General features: G+C 45.3%; 1 protein-coding gene across 8 annotated transcripts; it reads left to right on the top strand.

Moving 5' to 3' along the window:
• The first annotated feature begins 172 nt into the window (after nt 1–172).
• On the top strand, nt 173–14,900 carry zgc:103755 (uncharacterized protein LOC449988 homolog). Of its 8 annotated transcripts, none has more exons than XM_049741186.2 (17): nt 359–1,459; nt 1,530–1,676; nt 1,921–2,060; nt 2,188–2,281; nt 2,364–2,525; nt 3,048–3,166; nt 3,966–4,211; nt 5,075–5,210; nt 5,384–5,518; nt 8,388–8,573; nt 8,653–8,787; nt 10,045–10,168; nt 12,104–12,171; nt 12,259–12,337; nt 12,457–12,530; nt 13,757–13,883; nt 14,472–14,900. In XM_049741186.2, the coding sequence occupies exons 1-16, from the start codon at nt 1,414–1,416 to the stop codon at nt 13,870–13,872; spliced, it is 2,007 nt and encodes a 668-aa protein (XP_049597143.1). In that variant the 5' UTR covers nt 359–1,413; the 3' UTR covers nt 13,873–13,883; nt 14,472–14,900. The 8 variants fall into 8 exon arrangements, 7 of the variants coding, with proteins under 7 accessions (XP_049597140.1, XP_049597145.1, XP_049597143.1 ...); XM_049741185.2 differs by having other exon boundaries at nt 14,438–14,900; XM_049741184.2 differs by lacking the exon at nt 14,472–14,900 and having other exon boundaries at nt 360–1,459; nt 13,757–14,340.
• Nucleotides 14,901–25,388: the final 10,488 nt, after the last annotated feature.

Here is a 25,388-nt window from a genome sequence, read left to right as displayed (position 1 = left end):
TTTCACTGAAAAATGAAGCCATTTTGTTCAACTTTTAGCGCTGAAAATTTTTCAGCAATAAAAGTTGAACAAAATGGCTTCATTCAAAGTTTAAAGAGAGATTAATGATTTAAAATGAAAGTAATCCGGCACAACAGCGACCGTTGTGAGGATATAGCAGTACATCCTGTATCAAACAATTTGAAGTCGAAATAGTACTCTTATTTTGAAGCTTGTCACCAAAACCCGGATGTTTCCTATATGTGTGGTATATTGATGGGGTGTGACGTGATTTCCCGTGCTAGAGATTTCACTCATATGAGCGAAGCCACCGTTTCAAGGTAAAACGAAAGATTTTGCACGACATATTTTTTTTCCCCTATAGTATGGAGTCACTCTTTTGTTGTCTGTGTGTCTATTTAGAAGTTTTTGAACGATTGGCTCGATATGACAGCTCGACTTTACATCAGGTGCAAAATCGACGCAGTTCTAGTCGCTTATTTAGTTATTTTTTAAATCGATTTGCCATATGCTATTATTGACTAGTATTTGAATAACGTAAGGGAAGATGCGGCATCATATGGCATCATGCATAACGGACATCATGCTAGCCCGCTTATGTTTACGTGCAGCATCCGCTAACATGTCACACGTGTGACGTTTGACAGGACACATGACAAACATTTGACTGGAAAATGTGGAAATAAACGTCGTCTTACCTCGGGGCTGTAAATATAATGAATGCATTTGGATTTGCAGCTAAATGGACTGTATATGAAGAAATTAAGACAAGTCTAGAGTTTGGTGGAGCTGCACTAGTCTCAATGTTTGGGTCAGGTGAAAACATGTCAGGATGGCAAATGAGAAGCGAGTCTTGCTGCATGAAAAAAAAAGAAAAAAGAAAAGGTTTTGACATCGTACAATGGCCCAGAGTCGAGAATCCCGGGGTTGCACCTGCTGTTAATTTTAATGTTTCTTTTCTCAAAGATATTATTAAGAAGTGATGCTCAGGTACACCTGGTGTAAGTGTCCAGAAAGAGACAATTGTTGTATCTAAAGTGTGTTCTGCTCTTGTAATCCCATCGCCACCTTTGTCCATGCATGATTAACCCGGTCCCACTACACAGCTTCATTGCAGTTGACCTTTGGCATTAATTGGCAGCAGGGTCACAGTGCACAATACCGGGGGGGGGGAAGTGAGAGTGACAGTCGAGACACGGACCGTCACTAGTGGAGACACCTGAAATTTTGAAAAGAGTAGGTTGTGGATTGGGCAGATTGTCAGAGGATTAGTGGCGTTTAATCTGAGGCGGACGTCTCGTGTTGCTGGTTGTGTTGTTTGGCTTGGCAGCCCTTTCAATGCAACATTTCAATGGGCCCTTCGTTATTATGTAAATGTCTGTGTACTGTTAAAATATAAACCCGGAAGTCACAATGTTATTCTGGAGGCACCATATTATCATCTGCTACTGTCCCACTGGTAATGTCTTTGCTTTCTTGAGATTAGACCCATTTAGGTTCTAAGAATAGGTCTTATTGAATTGTCCTAGCCACTGGCCCTGTGAAGGAGATGACAAAGGAGGATGTTTTAGAGCCTGTGGAGGAAGATGCTTCCCTGGACTGCTTTACTCCAATTTCTCCCCATCAGCGGCCGGTCATCCACCAGGTGGCCTCTGCACCAATGCCTGACCACTGTGGTGAGGACATGCGTGAAAGCACTCACTCACCGTGAGCTTTTGCAATGTAGTATATTAATTCATATTATTTCACATGCTATATAAAATCCAAATGTATTCCCAGATTTAGGGTGTTATTATCTCAAGATACTATAATGTGGATGTACCCAGATGGAATTTAACGTTACTGCATAGATACAAAATTGGTGGTTTGCATCTGCAAGGGAATTGGTCCTGATTATTGTCTGCGTTTGTGCATTGTCAGAATTCTCCTTCTTTGACCCCAGCGAGCAGCAGTGCAGGGAGGTTCTGCAAGAGCCCAGCACCACCATACCGGAACTCTTTGCTGTCCTCAGGCAATGGGTTCCCCAGGTTCAGAAGAACATTGATCTGATTGGCAATGAGGTGATGTTGTCAGCCTTTTTTCCCCCCATTGCACCACCTGGAATCAATGCACACATCCCCCCCCCCCCCCCCCCCACTACTGTCTGACATTTGTACTATGTTTCCTTTTTTTTTTTTTTTTGCACAGATCCTTAACAGAGGTTGCGGCGTAAATGATCGAGACGGTCTGACAGACATGAGCCTTCTGCACTATTGCTGCAAAGCCGGGGCCCCGGGCATTGGTTAGCATTGACAAATGTTCATCGCTTGTAGAGCGCCTTTTTGTCATGCATGTTTGAGTTCTGTCATTGTTTTGTTGTTTAGGTGATGCAGATAGAGCGGCTGGTTTTGCCCGCCACCTACTGGCGCTGGGCGCCGATCCAAACCTCCGCTCCCGCTGGACAAACATGAGGGCCTTGCATTACGCTGCCTACTTTGATGTGCCCCAGCTTATCGGCGTGGTCGCGCAGGCCTCTCAGCCTGGAGGTAAGCCGAGGCTTGCCCTAGAAGTATAGCCATGCTCAAAGACGCTTCACAATGGTACTCGCGTTCACAGTGTGGTGGTGGTGGTGGTAAGCCCCAGCTGCCCCGAGGCAGGCTGACAGGTTGTTTCCTCTCCGGATGCCAGGGAGATTTACCACCATTTTGTTGAAGCGTGACTCACCAATAGAAAAGCCAACATTGTGTACTTGTGTACTCAGCTTTTCTTATTGACAATAACCTATTTCATGTTTCAGATTTGGAAAGGACTGCAGCTTTATTGACACCTAATATTTCCAATCATCGTATTTAAAAGAAATGAGCCATTTTTTTTTCCAACTTTTTAAGCAGCAATTTTAAACTAAGTCAGTCAGTGATCTAGCCACAACCGAGTTTCATCTCACTGCTTAAATTAGTGGCGACTTCAAATCATTTTAGTACCTAATATAAAATATGGATGAGTAGAGGAACCAGAAAGATACTGTAAAAACAACCATCCAAAGTTGTTCTCATTTCTGTTTTCCTAAGACATGGATGCGACCTGTAGTGACTTTGACTTTGGCACCGCCCTGCACATTGCCGCTTCCAATTTGTGCACATCAGCCGTCTCGTGTCTTTTGGAGCTGGGAGCCAATCCTGCTTTCAAAGTAAGCCACATCTCTTCTTCTTAAAATCGACTTTTTTTCTTTTTTTTGTGCAACAGTACAGAACAGTCATCATTCATTCAATACAGTGGCCTGTGGAAATGGGAAAAGCAGTATTCACTTTTTGATTTGCTGCTGTTTGATGAAATAGTCCACCCCAACATGAATTTGCGGCTTCATGACAAAGACGTCCATCCGTTTATGTAGTGCATACCCTCTATGCTTGAGCAACTGCACGGCACACACAGACCAAAGCACCTTTTGCGTGGTTTTGGAATGGAGGCGAATTGAGCACCTTTTCCCTCCGGCTTATACTGCCTTGAGTCTTTTTGGTAGTTTTCACTTCACTTCATTGTTATGTTGAGAGCTTTACGGGAAAGTGAATCGTCGACCCAGTTTGAGGTTCTTGACAAGGTAAGTCATGAATTTTTATTTTTTTCCCCCCCATTTTATTCCTGTGCTTTAGCCGAGACTCCCAGCATGAGGCGTTAAGTCGTGTCTGATTTCCGCCACACGCTTGAATTGAGGCCGAGTTCCTGCAGTTTTATCAGACTACAACATTTTTTTTAACAGTCTGGGAGTCCCTTAAGCGTTCTTTGCGGGCTTTTTATGTATCCAGCACTGAGGTATATGATCCTCAACCATGCAGAAACTGTCCACTGGGTGTCACTAAAGCACTATACTTCTCTGACATGATCCAAATTCAACAACGAGATGATCCAGATTTTTCTTAATACACAAAATGATGCTTGTGCTTGACCATTTTCTGTAATAATTCCATTTTTGCGGTGTGTTATTACAGGACGATAAAGGCCAGTACCCAGCCGATGTTGTACCTGATCCCCTCAACATGCCCCCAGAGATGGCAGATGCCGCCGCCCTGGCCAAAGAGTTGCGGCGTTTACTGCGAGAGGCTTTGCCGCAGCCCACCTCGTTGCCTTTAGCGTTGCAAGTGCAGACCCCTCCCGCTCTTTCTGAAAAAGCCAGGCTAAAGCTCGCCTCTCTCGGAATCGTACTCGGTGACCGTGTGGTGATAGCCGGGCGCAAGGTTTGTGTGTGTGTGTGTGTGTGTGTGTGTGTGTGTGTGTGCGCTCACTCCAGTGAGGTGCAAAGAAAACAAACATTTCCTAGTTTTAGTGACTGAGTCATGGCTGAAATAAAATGCTGTGCCCCAAAGAGTAGTTGAATCATGGTAAGTCATAATTCAATATTTTGGTTTAGTTTATTTACAAATTTCAAACATTTCGCTAAAAAAGAATAGCATGTCACTTTTTTTAAGATCAAATGGACCAGATGGCTTATTTGGTATGAAATAATTGTTTGTTTCTCACAATACCAAAATACTATATACTTCTACTCCTTTCTTCGAAACAGTGAGCCATTGTTAGATTGGCTGTTCTGAGAATAAAAGCAGCCTGGGATCACTAACAGTTTGTTTTCTTTCTGGGCCATATCTTTTTTCACTTCTTTACTCTTATCTCATCTCCACCTTATTGCACCCAGGGGCAGTAGAAGGAATTGGAAGAAGGTAGCCGCTGTTCTAGGCCTGCGTTGACCCAACTTTGGCCTCTATTCAAACTAATTTGCAAATGAATGAACCAATCTCCGTCTTGACTCTGTGGGGAAAAAAAAAATCCTCTAAATTGGCTTTGCCTCTATTAACAATGCGCGGGTTCTCAAGTTAAAAAAGCGTTGTGATCAAAGTGAGAGCTAAGCCATTTGTTGAAATCAAATTGTGTATGACCCACCCACCCACAAGATGAGGATGTACATTTGCTCCTCTTCAAAGTAACCATCTTTATTTTTTTTTCTTTCAATGCTTTTGCACGTTATGCTCTTTTTATGGAGCAGTTTGTTGGCCGCAGTGAGCTTTATAGATGACTTTTCCCTTTGTTTTTTTTACCATTAAAGGTTGGAACCCTGCAATTTTGCGGCAACACGGAGTTCTCCGGCGGTCTCTGGGCCGGAGTCGTGCTCGACAAACCCGAGGGCAAAAACGATGGCTCTGTAGCAGGCGTTCAGTATTTTACCTGTCAGCCCAAACATGGTAGGTCAAAGCACAACATCGCTTCCTTCTTGTACTTGCCATCATTTCATTATTTTGAGTCGCTTTTTGCAAGGCTCTTCTTGTCTTCAATGAGTCAATCAGTCTCGTCATTCATTAACAAGACAAAGTACTACTAGTAATTGATTTTTATGTTCCTCCTTTTTTGTCAACAGGAGTATTTGCTCCCCTCTCCAAGATAAGCAAAGCTTTGGAAAGATTTACAAGTGGCAATAAGGTGTCGACACTGGCACGCCATCGGCACATAGACCTGTCCGCCGCCGTTCCTCCCAAGAGTAACGCACGTTTAGGTATGTAAGTTAAGGCGCATTATCTCCCTGTCAACGGATTGATGCTCCGTTCTCTTGAGCCTTTTGCTGATGTCCAAATGAATCTCGTCAGACTTGTTTGTATGGATTTCAATAAATAATCTTGATTGACTAGGTCGAGCAAAGATAAACAATTGTCAGACAGTTAGCTTTTTAGTCGAACAAACTCACAAGTGGACTCAAAGCCTGCACAAATTTGAAAACAAAAAAAAAAATTTTGACATTAAGAAATGGGACATATCAGCATTAATCGTCACTCAGTTGTGGAAAGATTTGTAATGTCCTTTTTACTTTAATTTGTTACTGAATACAATTTCCAAATATTCCTTCTTCTAAAACATGTATTGGGGATGATGATGATGATGATGATGATGCAACTGCGACGAAAAGCTTGATGCTTCAGAGCTTGTTATTAGGGGAAAGTAAATAATAATAGTATCTTGTTGCACGCGTATTTCTTATCGGAAGACCCCCTGGCGTCATGTAAAATCCAAATAACTGCAACCGCCAAAAACATCTCATAGCAACTGCAATCCGATCAATAAATGATGAGCTAATATTCTGATAGCTGAAGAAATAACTCTTTAGGGCTGTCACTTGAGTGCTTTGGGACATAAAGTGAAGGACTGCAGCAGCAGCAGCAGCAGCAGTAGCAGTAGCAGCAACATAGCAGGAGCAGCAGCAGCAGCAAGCTTCCCATTATTGTGGGGATGATATACTCAACATGACAGGAGTGTTGTTAATCAGCCTCTGTTCCACATTAAGTGCATTGCTTTGAGGAAAAAAATAAATAAAAATTCTTGCAGTTGCAGAGCCTCGCTGACATGTACAGTAAAAGGGATCATTATAAAATAATTGTTTAAAAGGAAGTGGTGTGCGGGCCAACAAAATATATGTATATTTTTTTCTTGGGCCTGCTGCTTTATCTCTTGAGAAATCATGATAACTGGGTTAAGCTGTTGCCATCATTAAACTTGTACCAACCCAAACGATGAGTAACAATTCTCAAAGGATGTTAACCCATGTTAAAAAAAAAAAACCCAAAATCTGTTTTCTCAGTCTTAACTTGGATGATGAGTGACAGGAGGGGAAGTGGAGAAGGAGATTTCTGAGTTTTCGTTCATACTTCCTTTGCTATCATTGTCAACATATAATAGCTTTTTTGAACTGCTCCCGCTACGTCGATTTCTGCTTTTACGCTTGTCATCACAGGGTCCTCTTCGTCTTCACTGGTACTCGGCAGTGTCATCACAAAAACAAATAACCCGGCAAAAAAGCAAATGGAAAATCAAACATGCCCGTGGAGTTGATGTTTGAGGTGCTAATGTCTCTTCATACTTCATGCATGACAGCATGTTGAACCTTTAAAGGTGCTCTTTTCTTGAAAAATTGAATTGAGTTTTCCAACGATCCCAAATCCACATTGGAGTGTGCTGTGCTGTGCTGTGCTGTGCCGTGCCGTGCCGTGACGGCTGAGGCATCTGTGCTCACGTACGATGCGGAATGACAAGTCTCTCTTGTTCTTTCGGTAATTGCCGTACAAGGACCCCGTGATCCTTTTATCGTCACGGACTGTCCTCTCATTAAGTGCTTTGCAGGTGCGATAAGCACTGGATTTGACACCGCGCAGCGCTGTCCAGTGCTGAAGTTGCAATTGTCTGCTGCCTGCCCTAATAAAATCCATCTGGGATATGATGATGTTGTTGATGTACGCCCTCTCTGGAACCTTCACCTGTCCAACTGGGGGCTGTGACCCTGCATAGGATAAAGGACGTCAATATATTAAGATTGTGTTGATAGGCAGGTTGGCACCGACAGGACAGTGCATCAATTGGACTAGCGGCATTAGCTCGGTCGGCGCTCTCCTCTCCCGGCCTGTAAAATAGTCCAGTGACCTTAGAATATAGTTGAAACTTATCTGAGTGGGTTTTTGTGCTTTGTGGGCCATCTGGGGTTTACAGATTTATTGTACAGGGGTAATATTCAGTGGTTTTGGTGGCTGATTGATCTTTACGTGACTGGAATTGTGGACCTTAGAGTAGCCAATGGAATGCTGTGATTGATAGTCCAATTAAGTAGAGTTTAATAACCGGGGCATAGACAGGCTGAATAGTCTTGGCGGCAATTCATCACAAGGTGTGTGTGAGTGTGTGTGGCATTGTGCAAGAAATGTGAGGTTGTGCGTGTCAGCACCTCCTTACTCCCCAGGAAGCAGACTAATTTATGAGCAAACTTTCTCTGGGCTTTTGTTAGACATTTACAGTCCAGACTCTCAGTGCCACCTGAGTTTTTGCGATTTAGCAGCTTAACAATACTGCCAGCTTGATCCCGGCCGGCCGGGTCACTGTGAAAGTCTCTCATCCTCGAGCCAGCGGAACCACACACTGTTGCTATTTCAGCCGTGGTTCTGGGAGGCTTAAGGTTAGGTTAGGTTAGGTTAGGGTTAGCTAAATCCCGTTTTGCAGAGTGCCTAAAGCAAATCTCAGTGGCATGAAAATAGGCAATGCCAAATGTCACCAAATGGTTTCATATTCTTGCAATGTTTCTTACTGGTGCATGGCTTTGTGCCGTGTCTACCGTATGGATCCAGTTCATTAGAAACAATTGTTATGAATGATTCATCTTGCACTTAAAACGATGTAGATAGCGTCATTCACGTTCATTTATTTTATTTGAACCCAGTCGGGTCGTATTGAAATGAATTTATTCTGAGCACGTGCACACTGATGAATGCAGATCAAATATTTCCGGGCTTGGTTGCTGCCACATAAAATGTTCTGCATTTTTCCAAATACGTCTGACATTTTCGTTGCCCTTTCCGTTCACTCATGTATTTGTCATCGATCCGCAGGTGGTCTCTCTCAATCACTCTCTTCTTCGTCGTCCTCGCTGGAATCTCGTCACGGACGCCGTCCTCGACCTCATCCCCTTCGCAGGCAACGTCTTGCTGCCAGGCAACAACGGGAAGATATTTCTTCTAGTTCCTGGGCCACACCTGCTCCGGGCCGCCGCTCCGCTTCCGGAACGGCTGCAGCAGGCAGGAATCATTTCATCACTGTGAATCCAATAAGCAGTGCAATACTTTGACCTCTCTGACCTCCCCATTTCCTTGCCAGGTTATAGAAGCCGGACTCCTTCAGCGAGCAGCTCTGTGTGTGGGGGGGCGGAGATGCGCCCAGGGGACAGGGTGCTGGTCGTTGGCCAGAGAACCGGCGTGGTCCACTTCTTCGGGAAGACCAGCTTTGCTCCAGGTCAGGATTTACCCTTATTCCCTTCTCCATTTGTTTGTGATCAAATCTACCTTCATCTTCTTGTATTTAACATATGGAGTGATTGGGAGACCGTTTTCTCAAATTTGCCCAACAAGGGAAGAAAAAGAGAATCATGCCAAGGCTCCACACCTAGCTAAAAAAACTCAAATAAAGCATTCAAATGCTGTTTGAAATATTCAGTGTGCCATCAATAAATGATGTTTAGCCTTTCTAGTTTGTTTATTTAGAATCTTTGTGTTGTGTCTAAAGGGATGTCACAAAGAAGCAGCAATATGCACAACTTGCACATGCTGTTTCCTTTTTTTAAAGCTCATTCCCTCCGGAATGGCAAATACAAAAGCCAACTACAAACGACTCATTGATAGGACAATGAGTCATTTGCCAAGTAGTCAATCTCAAGAACACTAAAGCGACTGCGCTCGCTACATGCCTTGACGAATCTTTTATCTTGATAGTCTGCTGTTCATGGAAAGCTTCCCATCTGGAGAGATTGTCAATATTTTCACTTTAAACTGAGTGTGAGTCGTGTTTGAATAAGTAATAATGCTCCTTTGAACCAGCAGCACAGCAGGCACGTGTGCTTAGCATGTGTGCCAGCCAGCCCCACAGCAAAGTGCAAACGTGAGCGTGAACCTTTTTTTTTTTTTATGAGCTCTCTGATTGACCGGTTCAGGAAATAAAACATTATTGCCGACCGACCATGCTGTGATTTCATTTATTTTCCCCCCCCTTCAAACAAGTCATGTTTTGGATTGTACAATAAACTGTGTGTGCCACTGAGCACTATTCTAGATTGGACTGTAACAACAAGACACAAAACACATTTGGATGAATCGATTGGCGCACAATACTAGCCACAGGGCACCTATAGACAGATGTTCTTATTCTCAAATTTTAAAAAGGGATTTTTTTTTTTTTTTCTTCGTACTTTGAAGCCCTAATCCTAGTATGAAACCCTAAGCCTAGCTTTAAACCCTAACAGACTAAAGATGCCTGCATGTCCCAGGGTAAACATCAAGTTTCTTTCATGTAAAAAGCAAATGTTTGGTTGTTCTCAGAGCTTGCACTAGGTTCCTTATTTTCTCATTGCCACGATAGACGCACTTTTAGCTTTCCTTTGTATTATTCACAACATTGCTCGTCAAAAATCTCTCTCTCCCTTGTCAGACAAAGAAGAAAAGAAAAATAATCCATTTGAAATTCCAGGACTCTTGTTCATGATCTTCTTCCTTCCAGGCCACTGGTTGGGCATCGCGCTGGACACACCCAGTGGGAAGAACGACGGCTCAGTGGCTGGAGTGAGATACTTTAATTGCCCACCGAGACACGGGATCTTTGCTCCTCCGTCTCGCGTTCAACGGTGAGCGCTCGTCCGCAAAGTTACATTTGGAAGAAATCTCGGTTGCATTTGACAGTGTGGAAATTGGGAATACCCTCAGGCTGGCAGGCAGGCCAGCCGGCCGGCCGGCCATCGATACATCTGCCGCTAATGAGTTCCTTTGACAGTGTCATTTGTGCTGCTGTTGACTTAATGATTTGGCCCGACGTGGCAAAAAGTCCCTTCTATGCTTGTAATTAACAGGAATGTCAAACAAGAACAACAGAGGTGTGAGTGGAGACGGCCCAAGGCCTTCCTTCTCTTGCCGTGACTGCTGCATTTAATGTGACACCCAATGAGCCAACAGCGCTGAACTTTGCTAGAAGTATGGATTGCTGTTTCAAGCATAAATAAAATAGGGAGGCATAAAGAAAAAATCTAATCCACCTTCTCTTGCTGGCTCGCCTCTAAATCTCACTCTGCCTTCCCTACATTATCCTCCTCACCTACCGACAGCTTACCTGTGGCTCAGGCTGACTGCAAAGTGAACTACACTAATGATCAGAATGCGTATTTTTCCAATTGCAGTGTGATGAACCAGAAAATGCGGCTTGCAAAAAAAGATCATTTTCTCCGGACTTTTTAGTCAATGTCTTTTGGAAGTTGGCTGGCTAGCACTACCAAGCTGTAAATATCAAGGCCCTTGCCCGTCTTTATTTATCCTTGACAACAGGGAGCCACAAAGCAGACAATATTGAATACAGCAGCACACCATGAAAAAAAGCCAACCTCGGTCGTCATTTGAAAAAATGTTATCCAACGTTTTCATTGGGCACCATATTCATGGTTTTGCTTCTGAGTTTTTTTTTTTTTTCTCAGCCCTCGTATCCTTCAATCTTTTTTTTGAACAGGTCAAATGTTGGCTGACCTGCCATCGTCCTTGATGTAGTGGTTTCGCAAAAGCTTTGCTCGCTGTCACATATTTGTCCAGCCAAGCGTGACATTGTCCTATCATTGTTATTTACTATTATGATCATCAGCATATTCAATTCAAGAATATGCGTGTTCATGCACGCTACAGCTATTGCAGCTCGTAGACGTAGATCTTATGTCCGATTGAGCTAATCTTTCTATCAGTCCGCTCAATAAAGTGCGCGTCTCTCTGGCCGATGCTAATCTGCCATCTCGGCTTGACAAATTCGTGCCGTCGAGAGCCAGTGAATGAGTTTGCCTTTCTCCAACTTAATGAAACCTTTTATGATCGGAAACTTTTTCCATGGGTCGCCTCGAGACGAAGCAATGACTCCATAGGCATATGAAGTGCGGTTATATATTCTAGACGTCAAATTGCCGCTTTTACTTTAAAAATCCCGGTAAAGCCGATCTTGGCCCTCAGGAACTTTGCAGCAACGTTGGTTGTTCCCGTCATTTCTTTATTGCATTCATTACTCTCCTAACATTGTTTCTTTTAATCTACTATTTGACAAAATGGGATCTGCTGTAGGCAAGAAAGAATCTTTGTGTTTGCCTTCCTTTTTTTTTTTTTGCTTGGTGTCCTCCCAATTAACCCTGAGGCTCTTACTCTTTTTTTTTTTTTTTCCCAGGTACACACACACACACACACACACACATGCTCGTCCGTCATAGGGAGAGTCACACTTCCTCGCCATCAAACAACGTGTTCTAACCTCCCTTTTCTTTTCCCGTCAGCGAGCGGCTACAACACGCACGCCATTAGGAAAACAAACAGCGTTTCTTTTGCTGCGGGGGAGATAAGATAATCCTTTATTACTCTCACACTGAGGAAATTCATATCAGCACTTTTTTGCTTTTGTCAGAGCGAGCCATGGTCTCAAGTAATCTATTTTTATTTGAAAACTAAAACGGTATACACTAGCAGTGGCTGAATTAGAAGTGACTTTGCTGCATATGTGATCATGTTGTTGCACTTATGCTCAATCTGTTGATTGTTTTCAGGATCCACGGATCTGTGGATTGCCTCTCCGAGCTCTCCTCGTCACATCTAAACCATCCGTCAATGAGTGGTGAGAGTTGCAGCCGCCGTCAGAAATGTCTTGGTATTCGGCAGACAACACGCGCGCACACAATTGACTATTGTGATTTTCATGCAGGGGTGATTCGTCGCAGCTTCAGCACATCATCTGCTATCGCGCCACCCAAGGAGACAAGCAGAAGAAACCCTGTTAGCAGGTGGGTTTTCTTCTTCTTTCCAGATCATGTCCCTCTTTTTAATTTTGTGTGTGTGCTAATTTTCCAATGTTTTTCTTTTCCCTTCCCATTCTTTACTCCCACGGCCAAAAATACCAAAGCAAAAACCAAAGGAATCGTTTGATCCCCCATCGTCGGCGCTGGAGCAGCAGCAGCGGCGGCAGCGTTCCAAGAGGTAACTCCGGGACCGTCTACAGTTCTGCCAACCAGGTCCGCCTCCACCAGGGCATGCAGGTCCTGTTGAACAGTGCCAACGAGATGGCCTGCATCCGTTACGTGGGCACGGCTGACTTTTCTCCGGGCCTTTGGCTGGGCCTGGAACTCCGAGGCCCCAAGGGAAAGAACGACGGTTCCGTCGGCGGGCGCCGCTACTTCACCTGCCGCCCGGGCCACGGCGTGCTGGTCCGCCCGAGTCGTGTGACCTATCGTGGCATCAATGGTTCTCGATTGGTGGATGAAAAGACTTGAGAAATGCACCTGGTACAATCAAAAGTGGAATCTGTAGTCCAATGTTTCAAAAGCATTTACGTATCATGTGCACTGGGTTACTTGCTGAAAGCAACGCTTTGATATTCAAAACCCAGCTAATTGTTGGGAAGATGCCATTAATGCACTTTATTGAATTATTGAATAATTCTGGAAGGGAATTGCACTACTTCTAATTTGATTGCAGATGTGTTCTAATGACTAGCAACAACCTCTGCGACATGGCTGTCATCCTTTGCCGACAATTGATGGAACTGACTCATAAAACTCATTTTCACTTGATGAGTTATTGTAAAAAAGAGTCAGTCACCAGATGTCGATGTTGCTCTTATCTTCTCAGTCACATCATTATGCAAAGATTGAACAGTGCACAGTGCATCATGTGATTCATGGAACATTTTCGCACCTCTGATTAGAATACCCGATTAATACAGATGACAAAAAATGCAGCACAGTTCGAGGCGGCTCGAAACATTGTTTCCCAATAAGAATGCCAGGGCTTGCACTTTATCCATTGCAATATAATTCATGTGTGCGAGGCTCAATCAGTGGTCAATTGCATGATGTGCAGCATGGAATTGCAATCTCAGTCGTGTATGCAGTGCGGCTTCCAATATATGCGTCCGTTTTTCGGCTTTCTTTTTGTCTCCGAGCCGTTGTAGAATTTTGAGAAGCATGCGTTCCATGCAGCATGAGGCATAGTTGACATTTGATTAAAGAGAACAAATGCAATCATCCTAAAGTTCTGAAGTTGAACTGGGTAGCAGCCTATTTAATTACAGTTATCCGTCAGAATTTGCAATCATCCATTGTGCATGTGCAACAGAGCCACCAAGCATTCTATAAAACACTCGCGTAGCATTTAATTACGGTGCGTGTGTGTGTGTGTGTGTGTGTGTGTGTGGGGCGCGCAAGGATCTTCAGTCAATAGGTGGGCCCTGCAATTGAAAGGAAGCGGAGGCCAAAGACAACCATTGTCAGCAGATTGCAGCCTAAAAGCTTTCCTACAAAGACCCTTCAGTCCATTATAGAAGATAGTCATGTAAGAAAGCATTAGTTTTTACGCTGCCATTTGCGACATTTAATGCGTGACAAGCGTTTCTTTTACTCTGCTCTATAATCTAGTTGACAACTTTACTGAGTAGTACTTGATTTTAAAAGTCATTTGCTTCCTTTATGAGTTCCTTTTCCTTGATTTCATGTTTCATAATGAAGAGTCGTGAGCATGGTAGTTAGTAAAATGGTGTTTTGTTTTGTTTCTTTAAAAAACTATGCTTGCACCCTATCTGAAAGAGGTGCTTAAAGTCTGTGCCATGTTGAGGAACTACTAAAAGTCCACTGGCAGTTGAATTTGAGATGATTGCATATGAACATGAATCAGTGTTGTTTGATGCGTCTTTCAGAGCCATTGGATGTGTGTTTGTAGCGACAAGTTTGATACTGTTTACATAATGATTTGCTAAAATATGAAGTGAACAAAGGAAGCAATTCTAATTCAAGCCATTCTTTTGATATTATATTTTGTCAAGCCTAGCTGATACATTCTTATTTTTGTAATAGTTGATCAAATGATCAGTTCATCCTCACGTTCTGCAGGAGCCTGATCATTGAATCAGGTGTGTTTAACAAGGGAGGGAAACTTGGAAGACATGGAGGAATGCGGCCCTCGAGGACTGGACTTGGCCACCCCTGCAGCTTACACTGAGTGCCAAAAGCCCCAATGACCGTGAGCAGCAGGGGGGGGGCCCCATTTCAACCCCTTACACTGAGTGCCAAGCAGGGAAGAAATGGGTACCATTGTTATAATGGTCACTGGTATGACCCGGCCGGGGGTTGAACCCCCGACCTCCCAATCTCAGGGCGGACACTCTCCTCTCAGGCCACTGAGCTGGTAAACACTTGGATCGTAGTATAACACTTATAGTCGTTTTTAAATAACGTGTATATATACGCCTAAATATTGCTAGCCAATATATCTACTGCAATTTCACATTAGATTGCTGGTTTGAAATTTGCTTTTAATATTATTATTTTTAATAAACATTTATGTTAAAACTTGTCTGGTGTTTTATTCATTGTTTCTTTATTCGCCAATTAAAACATAAAAATCAGCTTAATCATACATTTTATTATTTTTTTACCTCGTGTAGTGTACCAAAATATCCCATAATTATCTGCCTAAATAATTGTGACTAATTTAAAACTATTCTACTTGTTAATACCTACAAAATAACATATTCTAACCGGAGATTGCATTGACCTAATTTTCACATGGTCCTTGTTTACATTTTGCATGACAGCTGTCAAGTGCCACGTTAGGGCTCTTCTTGTGTAGATTTTCCATAGTCTTCCATAGGGTAGTGGTTAGTGATCTGGGCTTTCACCCCAGCGACCTGGGTTTGAACCTCAGTGGGATCCCAAAAAAATTTTCACTGATCTAGTCGCTTGTGAGCTGCTCCATAAAACCATACATGTTCCAAGACCTGAGAGCAAGGCTTCCATAGGGTAGTGGTTAGTGCTCTGGGCTTTCACCCCAGCGACCCGGGTTCGGATCTCAGTGGGACCAAAACCTTTTTCACTGATCTAGTCGCTTGTGAGCTGATCCATAAAACCATACATGTTCCATGTACTGAGAGCTAGGCTTCCATAGGGTAGTGGCTAGTGCTCTGGGCTTTCACCCCAGCGACCAGGGTTCGAATCTCAGTGGGACCAAAACATTTTTCACTGATCTAGTCTTCTTGTGAGCTGCTCCATAAAACCATACATGTTCCATGCACTGAGAGCAAGTCTTCCATAGGGTAGTGGTTAGTGCTCTGGGCTTTCACCCCAGCGACCCGGGTTCGAATCTCAGTGGGACCAAAACATTTTTCACTGATCTAGTCTTCTTGTGAGCTGCTCCATAAAACCATACATGTTCCATGCACTGAGAGCAAGGCTTCCATAGGGTAGTGGTTAGTGCTCTGGGCTTTCACCCCAGCAACCTGGGTTCGAATCTCAGTGGGACCAAAACATTTTTCACTGATCTAGTCGCTTGTGAGCTGCTCCATAAAACCATACATGTTCCAAGACCTGAGAGCAAGGCTTCCATAGGGTAGTGGTTAGTCCTCTGGGCTTTCACCCCAGCGACCCGGGTTCGAATCTCAGTGGGACCAAAAAATTTTTTCACTGATCTAGTCGCTTGTGAGCTGCTCCATAAAACCATACATGTTCCAAGACCTGAGAGCAAGGCTTCCATAGGGTAGTGGTTAGTGATCTGGGCTTTCACCCCAGCGACCCGGGTTCGGATCTCAGTGGGACCAAAACATTTTTCACTGATCTAATCGCTTGTGAGCTGCTCCATAAAACCATACATGTTCCATATACTGACAGCAAGGCTTCCAGAGGGTAGTGGTTAGTGCTCTGGGCTTTCACCCCAGCGACCCGGGTTCGGGACCAAAAAAATTGCAACACAGTTGCTACTGTAACCATATAATACTTCCTTCGAGCTAGGGTTAGGGTTAGAGGTAGGGCTAGGGTTAGAGTTAGTGCGAGGGTTGGGGTTAGGGCTAGGGTTAGGGTTAGAGGTAGAGCTAGGGTTAATGCTAGGGTTAGGGTTAGAGTTAGTGCGAGGGTTAGGGTTAGAGCTAGGGTTAGAGGTAGGGTTAGGGTTACAGTTAGAGGTAGAGTTACAGTTAGAGGTAGGGTTAGAGCTATGGGTAGGGTTAGGGTTACAGTTAGAGGTAGGGTTAGGGTTAGAGTTAGTGCGAGGGTTAGGGCTAGGGTTAGAGCTAGGGTTAGAGTTAGTGCGAGGGTTAGGGTTAGAGCTAGGGTTAGGGTTAGAGCTAGGGTTAGAGGTAGGGTTAGGGTTACAGTTAGAGGTAGAGTTACAGTTAGAGGTAGGGTTAGAGCTAGGGGTAGGGTTAGGGTTACAGTTAGAGGTAGGGTTACAGTTAGAGGTACGGTTAGAGCTAGGGTTAGAGCTAGGGTTAGGGTTAGAGCTAGGGTTAGAGGTAGGGTTAGGGTTAGAGTTAGTGCGAGGGTTAGAGCTAGGGTTAGAGGTAGGGTTAGGGTTAGAGGTAGGGTTAGAGCTAGGGTTAGAGTTAGTGCGAGGGTTAGGGCTAGGGTTAGAGGTAGGGTTAGGGCTAGAGCTGGGGTTAGGGCTAGGGTTAGGGTTAGAGCTAGAGTTAGTGCGAGGGTTAGGGTTAGAGCTAGGGTTAGGGTTGGGGTTAGAGCTAGGGTTGGGGTTAGAGGTAGGGTTAGGGTTAGAGGTAGGGTTAGAGGTAGGGTTAGGGTTAGAGATAGGGTTAGAGCTAGGGTTAGAGTTAGTGCGAGGGTTAGGGCTAGGGTTAGGGTTAGGGTTAGGGTTAGAGCTAGGGTTAGGGTTAGAGGTAGGGTTAGCGGTAGGGTTAGGGTTAGAGGTAGGGTTAGCGGTAGGGTTAGAGTTAGTGCGAGGGTTAGGGCTAGGGTTAGAGGTAGGGTTAGAGCTAGGGTTAGAGGTAGGGTTAGAGCTAGGGTTAGGGTTAGAGGTAGGGTTAGAGGTAGGGTTAGGGTTAGAGCTAGGGTTAGAGTTAGTGCGAGGGTTAGGGTTAGAGCTAGGGTTAGAACTTGGGTTGGGGTTAGAGCTAGGGTTAGGGTTAGAGATAGGGTTAGGGTTAGAGGTAGGGTTAGAGCTAGAGCTAGGGTTAGAGTTAGAGCTAGGGTTAGGGTTAGAGGTAGGGTTAGAGGTAGGGTTAGGGTTAGAGTTAGTGCGAGGGTTAGAGGTAGGGTTAGGGTTAGAGGTAGGGTTAGAGCTAGGGTTAGAAGTAGGGTTAGGGTTAGGGCTAGGGTTAGAGGTAGGGTTAGGGTTGGAGCTAGGGTTAGGGTTAGAGGTAGGGTTAGAGCTAGGGTTAGAGTTAGTGCGAGGGTTAGGGCTAGGGTTAGAGGTAGGGTTAGGGTTAGAGCTAGGGTTAGGGCTAGGGTTAGAGGTAGGGTTAGGGTTAAAGCTAGGGTTAGAGTTAGTGCGAGGGTTAGAGCTAGGGTTAGAACTTGGGTTGGGGTTAGAGCTAGGGTTAGGGTTAGAGCTAGGGTTAGGGTTAGAGGTAGGGTTAGGGTTAGAGCTAGGGTTAGGGTTAGAGGTAGGGTTAGAGCTAGGGTTAGAGTTAGTGCGAGGGTTAGGGCTAGGGTTAGAGGTAGGGTTAGGGTTAGAGCTGGGGTTAGGGCTAGGGTTAGGGTTAGAGCTAGAGTTAGTGCGAGGGTTAGGGTTAGAGCTAGGGTTAGGGTTGGGGTTAGAGCTAGGGTTGGGGTTAGAGGTAGGGTTAGGGTTAGAGGTAGGGTTAGAGGTAGGGTTAGGGATAGGGTTAGCGCTAGGGTTAGAGTTAGTGCGAGGGTTAGGGCTAGGGTTAGGGTTAGAGTTAGGGTTAGAGCTAGGGTTAGAGTTAGTGCGAGGGTTAGGGCTAGGGTTAGAGGTAGGGTTAGGGTTAGAGCTAGGGTTAGGGCTAGGGTTAGAGGTAGGGTTAGGGTTAAAGCTAGGGTTAGAGTTAGTGCGAGGGTTAGGGTTAGAGCTAGGGTTAGAACTTGGGTTGGGGTTAGAGCTAGGGTTAGGGTTAGAGCTAGGGTTAGGGTTAGAGGTAGGGTTAGGGTTAGAGCTAGGGTTAGGGTTAGAGGTAGGGTTAGAGCTAGGGTTATAGTTAGTGCGAGGGTTAGGGCTAGGGTTAGAGGTAGGGTTAGGGTTAGAGCTGGGGTTAGGGCTAGGGTTAGGGTTAGAGCTAGAGTTAGTGCGAGGGTTAGGGTTAGAGCTAGGGTTAGTGCGAGGGTTAGGGTTAGAGCTAGGGTTAGGGTTGGGGTTAGAGCTAGGGTTGGGGTTAGAGGTAGGGTTAGGGTTAGGGTCAGAGATAGGGTTAGAGCTAGGGTTAGAGTTAGTGCGAGGGTTAGGGCTAGGGTTAGGGTTAGAGCTAGGGTTAGGGTTAGAGGTAGGGTTAGAGGTAGGGTTAGCGGTAGGGTTAGCGGTAGGGTTAGGGTTAGAGCTAGGGTTAGAGTTAGTGCGAGGGTTAGGGCTAGGGTTAGAGCTAGGGTTAGGGTTAGAGGTAGGGTTAGAGGTAGGGTTAGCGGTAGGGTTAGGGTTAGAGGTAGGGTTAGCGGTAGGGTTAGAGTTAGTGCGAGGGTTAGGGCTAGGGTTAGAGGTAGGGTTAGAGCTAGGGTTAGGGTTAGAGATAGGGTTAGGGTTAGAGGTAGGGTTAGAGCTAGAGCTAGGGTTAGAGTTAGAGCTAGGGTTAGGGTTAGAGGTAGGGTTAGGGTTAGAGTTAGTGCGAGGGTTAGAGGTAGGGTTAGGGTTAGAGGTAGGGTTAGAGCTAGGGTTAGAGGTAGGGTTAGGGTTAGGGTTAGGGCTAGGGTTAGAGGTAGGGTTAGGGTTGGAGCTAGGGTTAGGGTTAGAGGTAGGGTTAGGGTTAGAGGTAGGGTTAGGGTTGGAGCTAGGGTTAGGGTTAGAGGTAGGGTTAGGGTTAGAGGTAGGGTTAGAGTTAGTGCGAGGGTTAGGGCTGGGGTTAGAGGTAGGGTTAGGGTTAGAGCTAGGGTTAGGGTTAGAGGTAGGGTTAGGGTTAGAGCTAGGGTTAGAGCTAGGGTTAGAACTTGGGTTGGGGTTAGAGCTAGGGTTAGGGTTAGAGCTAGGGTTAGGGGTAGGGTTAGAGCTAGGGTTAGAGTTAGAGCTAGGGTTAGGATTAGGGTTCGTTTTTTTTTAAACTACCATGTACGGTAGTTTGGTAGGTTTTTTTTTTTTTTTTTTTTTTTCTCAAAAAAAAAAAAAACTACCAAACTACCATACATGGTAGTTTAAAAAAAAAACTACCATGTATGGTAGTTTGTTTGGTTTTTTTTTTTTTTTTTTTTTTTTTTTTTTTTTTCTTCCCCAAAAAAAAAAACTACCAAACTACCATACATGGTAGTTTAAAAAAAAAAAACTACCATGTATGGTAGTTTGATTTTTTTTTTTTTTTTTTTTTTTTTTTTTTTTTTCCCAAAAAAAAAAAAAAAATACCAAACTACCATACATGGTAGTTTAAAAAAAAAAACTACCATGTATGGTAGTTTTTTTTTTTTTCTTTTTTCTTCCCAAAAAAAAAAAAAAAAAAAAAAAAACTACCAAACTACCATACATGGTAGTTTAAAAAAAAAACTACCATGTATATTTTTTTTGGAAAAAAAATTCCAAACTACCATACATGATAGTTTAAAAAAAACGAACCCTAACCCTAGCTCTAACCCTAACCCTAGCTCTAACTCTAACCCTCCCACTAACTCTAACCCTAGCTCTAACCCTAACCCTCGCACTAACTCTAACCTTAGCTCTAACCCTAGCTCTAACCCGCGCACTAACTCTAACCCTACCTCTAACCCTAACCCTAACCCTAGCCCTAACCCTAGCTCTAACCCTAACCCTACCTCTAACCCTACCTCTAACCCTAACCCTAACCCTAACCCTAACCCTAACCCTAACCCTAACGCTAACCCTAACCCTACCTCTAACCCTAACCCTAGCTCTAACCCTAACCCTACCTCTAACCCTAGCTTTAACCCTAACCCTAACCCTAGCCCTAACCCTCGCACTAACTCTAACCCTAGCTCTAACCCTAACCCTACCTCTAACCCTACCTCTAACCCTAACCCTACCTCTAACCCCAACCCTAACCCTACCTCTAACCCTAACCCTAACCCTAGCTCTAACCCTAACCCTCGCACTAACTCTAACCCTAGCTCTAACCCTAACCCTAAACCTAGCCCTAACCCCAGCTCTAACCCTAACCCTACCTCTAACCCTAACCCTACCTCTAACCCTAGCCCTAACCCTCGCACTAACTAACCCTAGCTCTAACCCTAACCCTACCTCTAACCCTAACCCTAGCTCTAACCCTAACCCTACCTCTAACCCTAGCCCTAACCCTAACCCTAACCCTACCTCTAACCCTAACCCTAACCCTAGCTCTAACCCTAACCCTACCTCTAACCCTAGCCCTAACCCTAACCCTAACTCTAACCCTAGCTCTAACCCTAACCCTCGCACTAACACTAACCTTAGCTCTAATCCTAGCTCTAACCCTAACCCTCGCACTAACTCTAACCCTACCGCTAACCCTAACCCTAACCCTAGCCCTAACCCTAGCTCTAACCCTAACCCTACCTCTAACCCTAACCCTAGCTCTAACCCTAACCCTACCTATAACCCTAGCCCTAACCCTCGCACTAACTCTAACCCTAGCTCTAACCCTACCTCTAACCCTAACCCTACCTCTAACCCTACCTCTAACCCTAGCTCTAACCCTAACCCTAACCCTAACCCTAGCTCTAACCCTAACCCTACCTCTAACCCTAGGCCTAACCCTAACCCTAACCCTAGCTCTAACCCTAACCCTAACTCTAACCCTAGCCCTAACCCTAACCCTAACCCTAACCCTAACCCTAACCCTAACTCTAACCCTAGCCCTAACCCTAACCCTAACCCTAACCCTAACCCTAACCCTACCGCTAACCCTACCTCTAACCCTAACCCTCGCACTAACACTAACCTTAGCTCTAACCCTAGCTCTAACCCTAACCCTCGCACTAACTCTAACCCTACCTCTAACCCTAACCCTAACCCTAGCCCTAGCTCTAACCCTATCTCTAACCCTAACCCTACCTCTAACCCTACCTCTAACCCTAACCCTACCTCTAACCCCAACCCTAACCCTACCTCTAACCCTAACCCTAACCCTAGCTCTAACCCTAACCCTCGCACTAACTCTAACCCTAGCTCTAACCCTAACCCTAAACCTAGCCCTAACCCCAGCTCTAACCCTAACCCTACCTCTAACCCTAACCCTACCTCTAACCCTAGCCCTAACCCTCGCACTAACTAACCCTAGCTCTAACCCTAACCCTAACCCTAACCCTAACCCTAACCCTAGCTCTAACCCTAACCCTACCTCTAACCCTAGCCCTAACCCTAACCCTACCTCTAACCCTAGCTCTAACCCTAACCCTCGCACTAACTCTAACCCTACCGCTAACCCTAACCCTAACCCTAGCCCTAACTCTAACCCTAACCCTACCTCTAACCCTACCTCTAACCCTAACCCTAGCTCTAACCCTAACCCTACCTATAACCCTAGCCCTAACCCTCGCACTAACTCTAACCCTAGCTCTAACCCTACCTCTAACCCTAACCCTACCTCTAACCCTACCTCTAACCCTAGCTCTAACCCTAACCCTAACCCTAGCTCTAACCCTAACCCTAGCTCTAACCCTAACCCTAACCCTAACCCTAACCCTAGCTCTAACCCTAACCCTAACTCTAACCCTAGCCCTAACCCTAACCCTAACTCTAACCCTAGCTCTAACCCTAACCCTCGCACTAACACTAACCTTAGCTCTAACCCTAGCTCTAACCCTAACCCTCGCACTAACTCTAACCCTACCTCTAACCCTAACCCTAACCCTAGCCCTAGCTCTAACCCTAACCCTACCTCTAACCCTAACCCTAACCCTAGCCCTAACCCTCGCACTAACTCTAGCTCTAACCCTACCTCTAACCCTAACCCTACCTCTAACCCTAACCCTACCTCTAACCCTAGCTCTAACCCTAACCCTAACCCTACCTCTAACCCTACCTCTAACCCTAACCCTAGCCCTAACCTTCGCACTAACACTAACCTTAGCTCTAACCCTAGCTCTAACCCTAACCCTCGCACTAACTCTAACCCTACCTCTAACCCTAGCCCTAACCCTAACCCTTGCACTAACTCTAACCCTAACCCTACCTCTAACCCTAGCCCTCGCACTAACTCTAACCCTAACCCTCACACTAACTCTAACCCTAACCCTACCTCTAACTGTAACCCTAACCCTACCTCTAACTGTAACCCTAAGCCTAGCCCTACCTCTAACCCTAACCGAAGGAAGTGTTATATGGTTACTTTAGCAACTGTGTTGCAATTTTTTTGGTCCCACTGAGATTCGAACCCAGGTCGCTGGGGTGAAAGCCCAGAGCACTAACCACTACCCTATGGAAGCCTTGCTGTCAGTACATGGAACATGTATGGTTTTATGGATCAGCTCACAAGCGACTAGATCAGTGAAAAATTTTTTGGTCCCACTGAGATTCGAACCCGGGTCGCTGGGGTGAAAGCCCAGAGCACTAACCACTACCCTATGGAAGCCTTGCTGTCAGTACATGGAACATGTATGGTTTTATGGAGCAGCTCACAAGATTCAAGATTCAAGAGTTCAAGAGTTTTTTATTCGCCATGTTTGAGCGTGCCAAACAAGGAATTTGACTTCGGTAAATCACAGCCTCTGTTCAACATTTAGGTGACTAACAACAACACTCAGGACATGTGAAGAACGAAAGATATTCTCAAACACCCCCTGATCTTAAACTCCCAAGAGGGCAAGGAAAAACTCAAAACTCCAGCTAGGGGAAATGAGAAACCTTGAGAAGAGACCACAGATGGGAGGGTCCCTCTTCTAGGATGACCAGGCTGCAATGGATGCAGAGAGGACACATAGTACAAACAGTGTAGACAAAAAAGGTGTGGCAAGCGGGATGTTATTGCACAGTAATGACTCTGAGACTCTAAGAGTGGTGTGAGTTCATCAGAGCGACAGCCTGGGGGAAGAAGCTGTCTCTGTGTCTGCTGGTTTTAGTGTACAGAGCTCTATAACGGCGTCCGGAGGGGAGTAGTTCAAACAGGCTGCAACCTGGGTGCGAAGGGTCTGTTGAGATGTTACTTGCACGTTTCCTGGTCCTGGACAGGTACAAGTCTTGGATAGATGGGAGGTTGATTCCAATTATCTTTTCTGCAGTCCTTATTGTCCGTTGCAGTCTGTGCTTGTCTTGTTTGGAGGCCGATCCAAACCAGACAGTGATGGAGGTGCAGAGGACAGACTGGATGATGGCAGTGTAGAAGGTCTTCAGCAGCTCCCGTGGCAGGTTGAACTTCTTGAGCTGTCTCAGGAAGTACAGCCTCTGCTGGGCCTTCTTCCGGACAGAGTCTATGTGGCCGGTCCATTTCAGGTCCCGAGAGATTGTGGTTCCCAGGAACTTGAAGGTGTCTGTGGAGAGAATAGTATTACTGCGGATAGTGAGGGGTGAAAGTGGTGAAGCGACTAGATCAGTGAAAATTTTTTTGGTCCCACTGAGATTCGAACCCGGGTCGCTGGGGTGAAAGCCCAGAGCACTAACCACTACCCTATGGAAGCCTTGCTGTCAGTACATGGAACATGTATGGTTTTATGGAGCAGCTCACAAGCGACTAGATCAGTGAAAAATTTTTTGGTCCCACTGAGATTCGAACCCTGGTCGCTGGGGTGAAAGCCCAGAGCACTAACCACTACCCTATGGAAGCCTTGCTGTCAGTACATGGAACATGTATGGTTTTATGGATCAGCTCACAAGCGACTAGATCAGTTAAAAACTTTTTGGTCGCACTGAGATCCGAACCCGGGTCGCTGGGGTGAGAGCCCAGCGCACTAACCACTATCTTATGGAAGCCTAGCTCTCAGTGGACAAACATGTATGGTTTTATGGAGCAGCTCACAAGAAGACTAGATCAGTGAAAAATTCTTTGGTCCCACTGAGATTCGAGCCCTGGTCGCTGGGGTGAAAGCCCAGATCACTAACCACTACCCTATGGAAGCCTTGCTCTCAGGTCTTGGAACATGTATGGTTTTATGGATCAGCTCACAAGCGACTAGATCAGTTAAAAACTTTTTGGTCCCACTGAGATCCGAACCCGGGTCGCTGGGGTGAAAGCCCAGCGCACTAACCACTACCCTATGGAAGCCTAGCTCTCAGGTCTTGGAACATGTATGGTTTTATGGAGCAGCTCACAAGAAGACTAGATCAGTGAAAAATATTTTGGTCCCACTGAGATTCGAACCCGGGTTGCTGGGGTGAAAGCCCAGAGCACTAACCACTACCCTATGGAAGCCTTGCTGTCAGTACATGGAACACGTATGGTTTTATGGAGCAGCTCACAAGCGACTAGATCAGTGAAAATTTTATTGGTCCCACTGAGATTCGAACCCGGGTCGCTGGGGTGAAAGCCCAGAGCACTAACCACTACCCTATGGAAGCCTTGCTGTCAGTACATGGAACATGTATGGTTTTATGGAGCAGCTCACAAGCGACTAGATAAGTGAAAAATTTTTTGGTCCCACTGAGATTCGAACCCTGGTCGGTGGGGTGAAAGCCCAGAGCACTAACCATTACCCTATGGGAGCCTTGCTGTCAGTACATGGAACATGTATGGTTTTATGGATCAGCTCACAAGCGACTAGATCAGTTAAAAACTTTTTGGTCGCACTGAGATCCGAACCCGGGTCGCTGGGGTGAGAGCCCAGCGCACTAACCACTATGCTATGGAAGCCTTGCTGTCAGTACATGGAACATGTATGGTTTTATGGATCAGCTCACAAGCGACTAGATCAGTTAAAAACTTTTTGGTCGCACTGAGATCCGAACCCGGGTCGCTGGGGTGAGAGCCCAGCGCACTAACCACTATCCTATGGAAGCCTAGCTCTCAGTGGACAAACATGTATGGTTTTATGGAGCAGCTCA

This window comes from Syngnathus scovelli, chromosome 14, assembly GCF_024217435.2.
Source record: "Syngnathus scovelli strain Florida chromosome 14, RoL_Ssco_1.2, whole genome shotgun sequence".
NCBI lineage: Eukaryota > Metazoa > Chordata > Actinopteri > Syngnathiformes > Syngnathidae > Syngnathus > Syngnathus scovelli.
The sequence above is the reverse complement of the archived record's forward strand: the minus strand, read 5'-3'. Positions and strand labels throughout refer to the sequence as shown.

What these genes read in the sequence shown, in the direction of transcription:
- zgc:103755 (XM_049741182.2), top strand. Translation starts at nt 1,414, where the DNA reads ATGTTATTCTGGAGGCACCATATTATCATCTGCTACTGTCCCACTG. An exon ending in AGCCGGGGCCCCGGGCATTG is followed by an intron (nt 2,282 to 2,363) that starts GTTAGCATTGAC and finishes TTTGTTGTTTAG; the next exon opens with GTGATGCAGATAGAGCGGCT. An exon ending in TACCTGTCAGCCCAAACATG is followed by an intron (nt 5,211 to 5,383) that starts GTAGGTCAAAGC and finishes TTTTGTCAACAG; the next exon opens with GAGTATTTGCTCCCCTCTCC.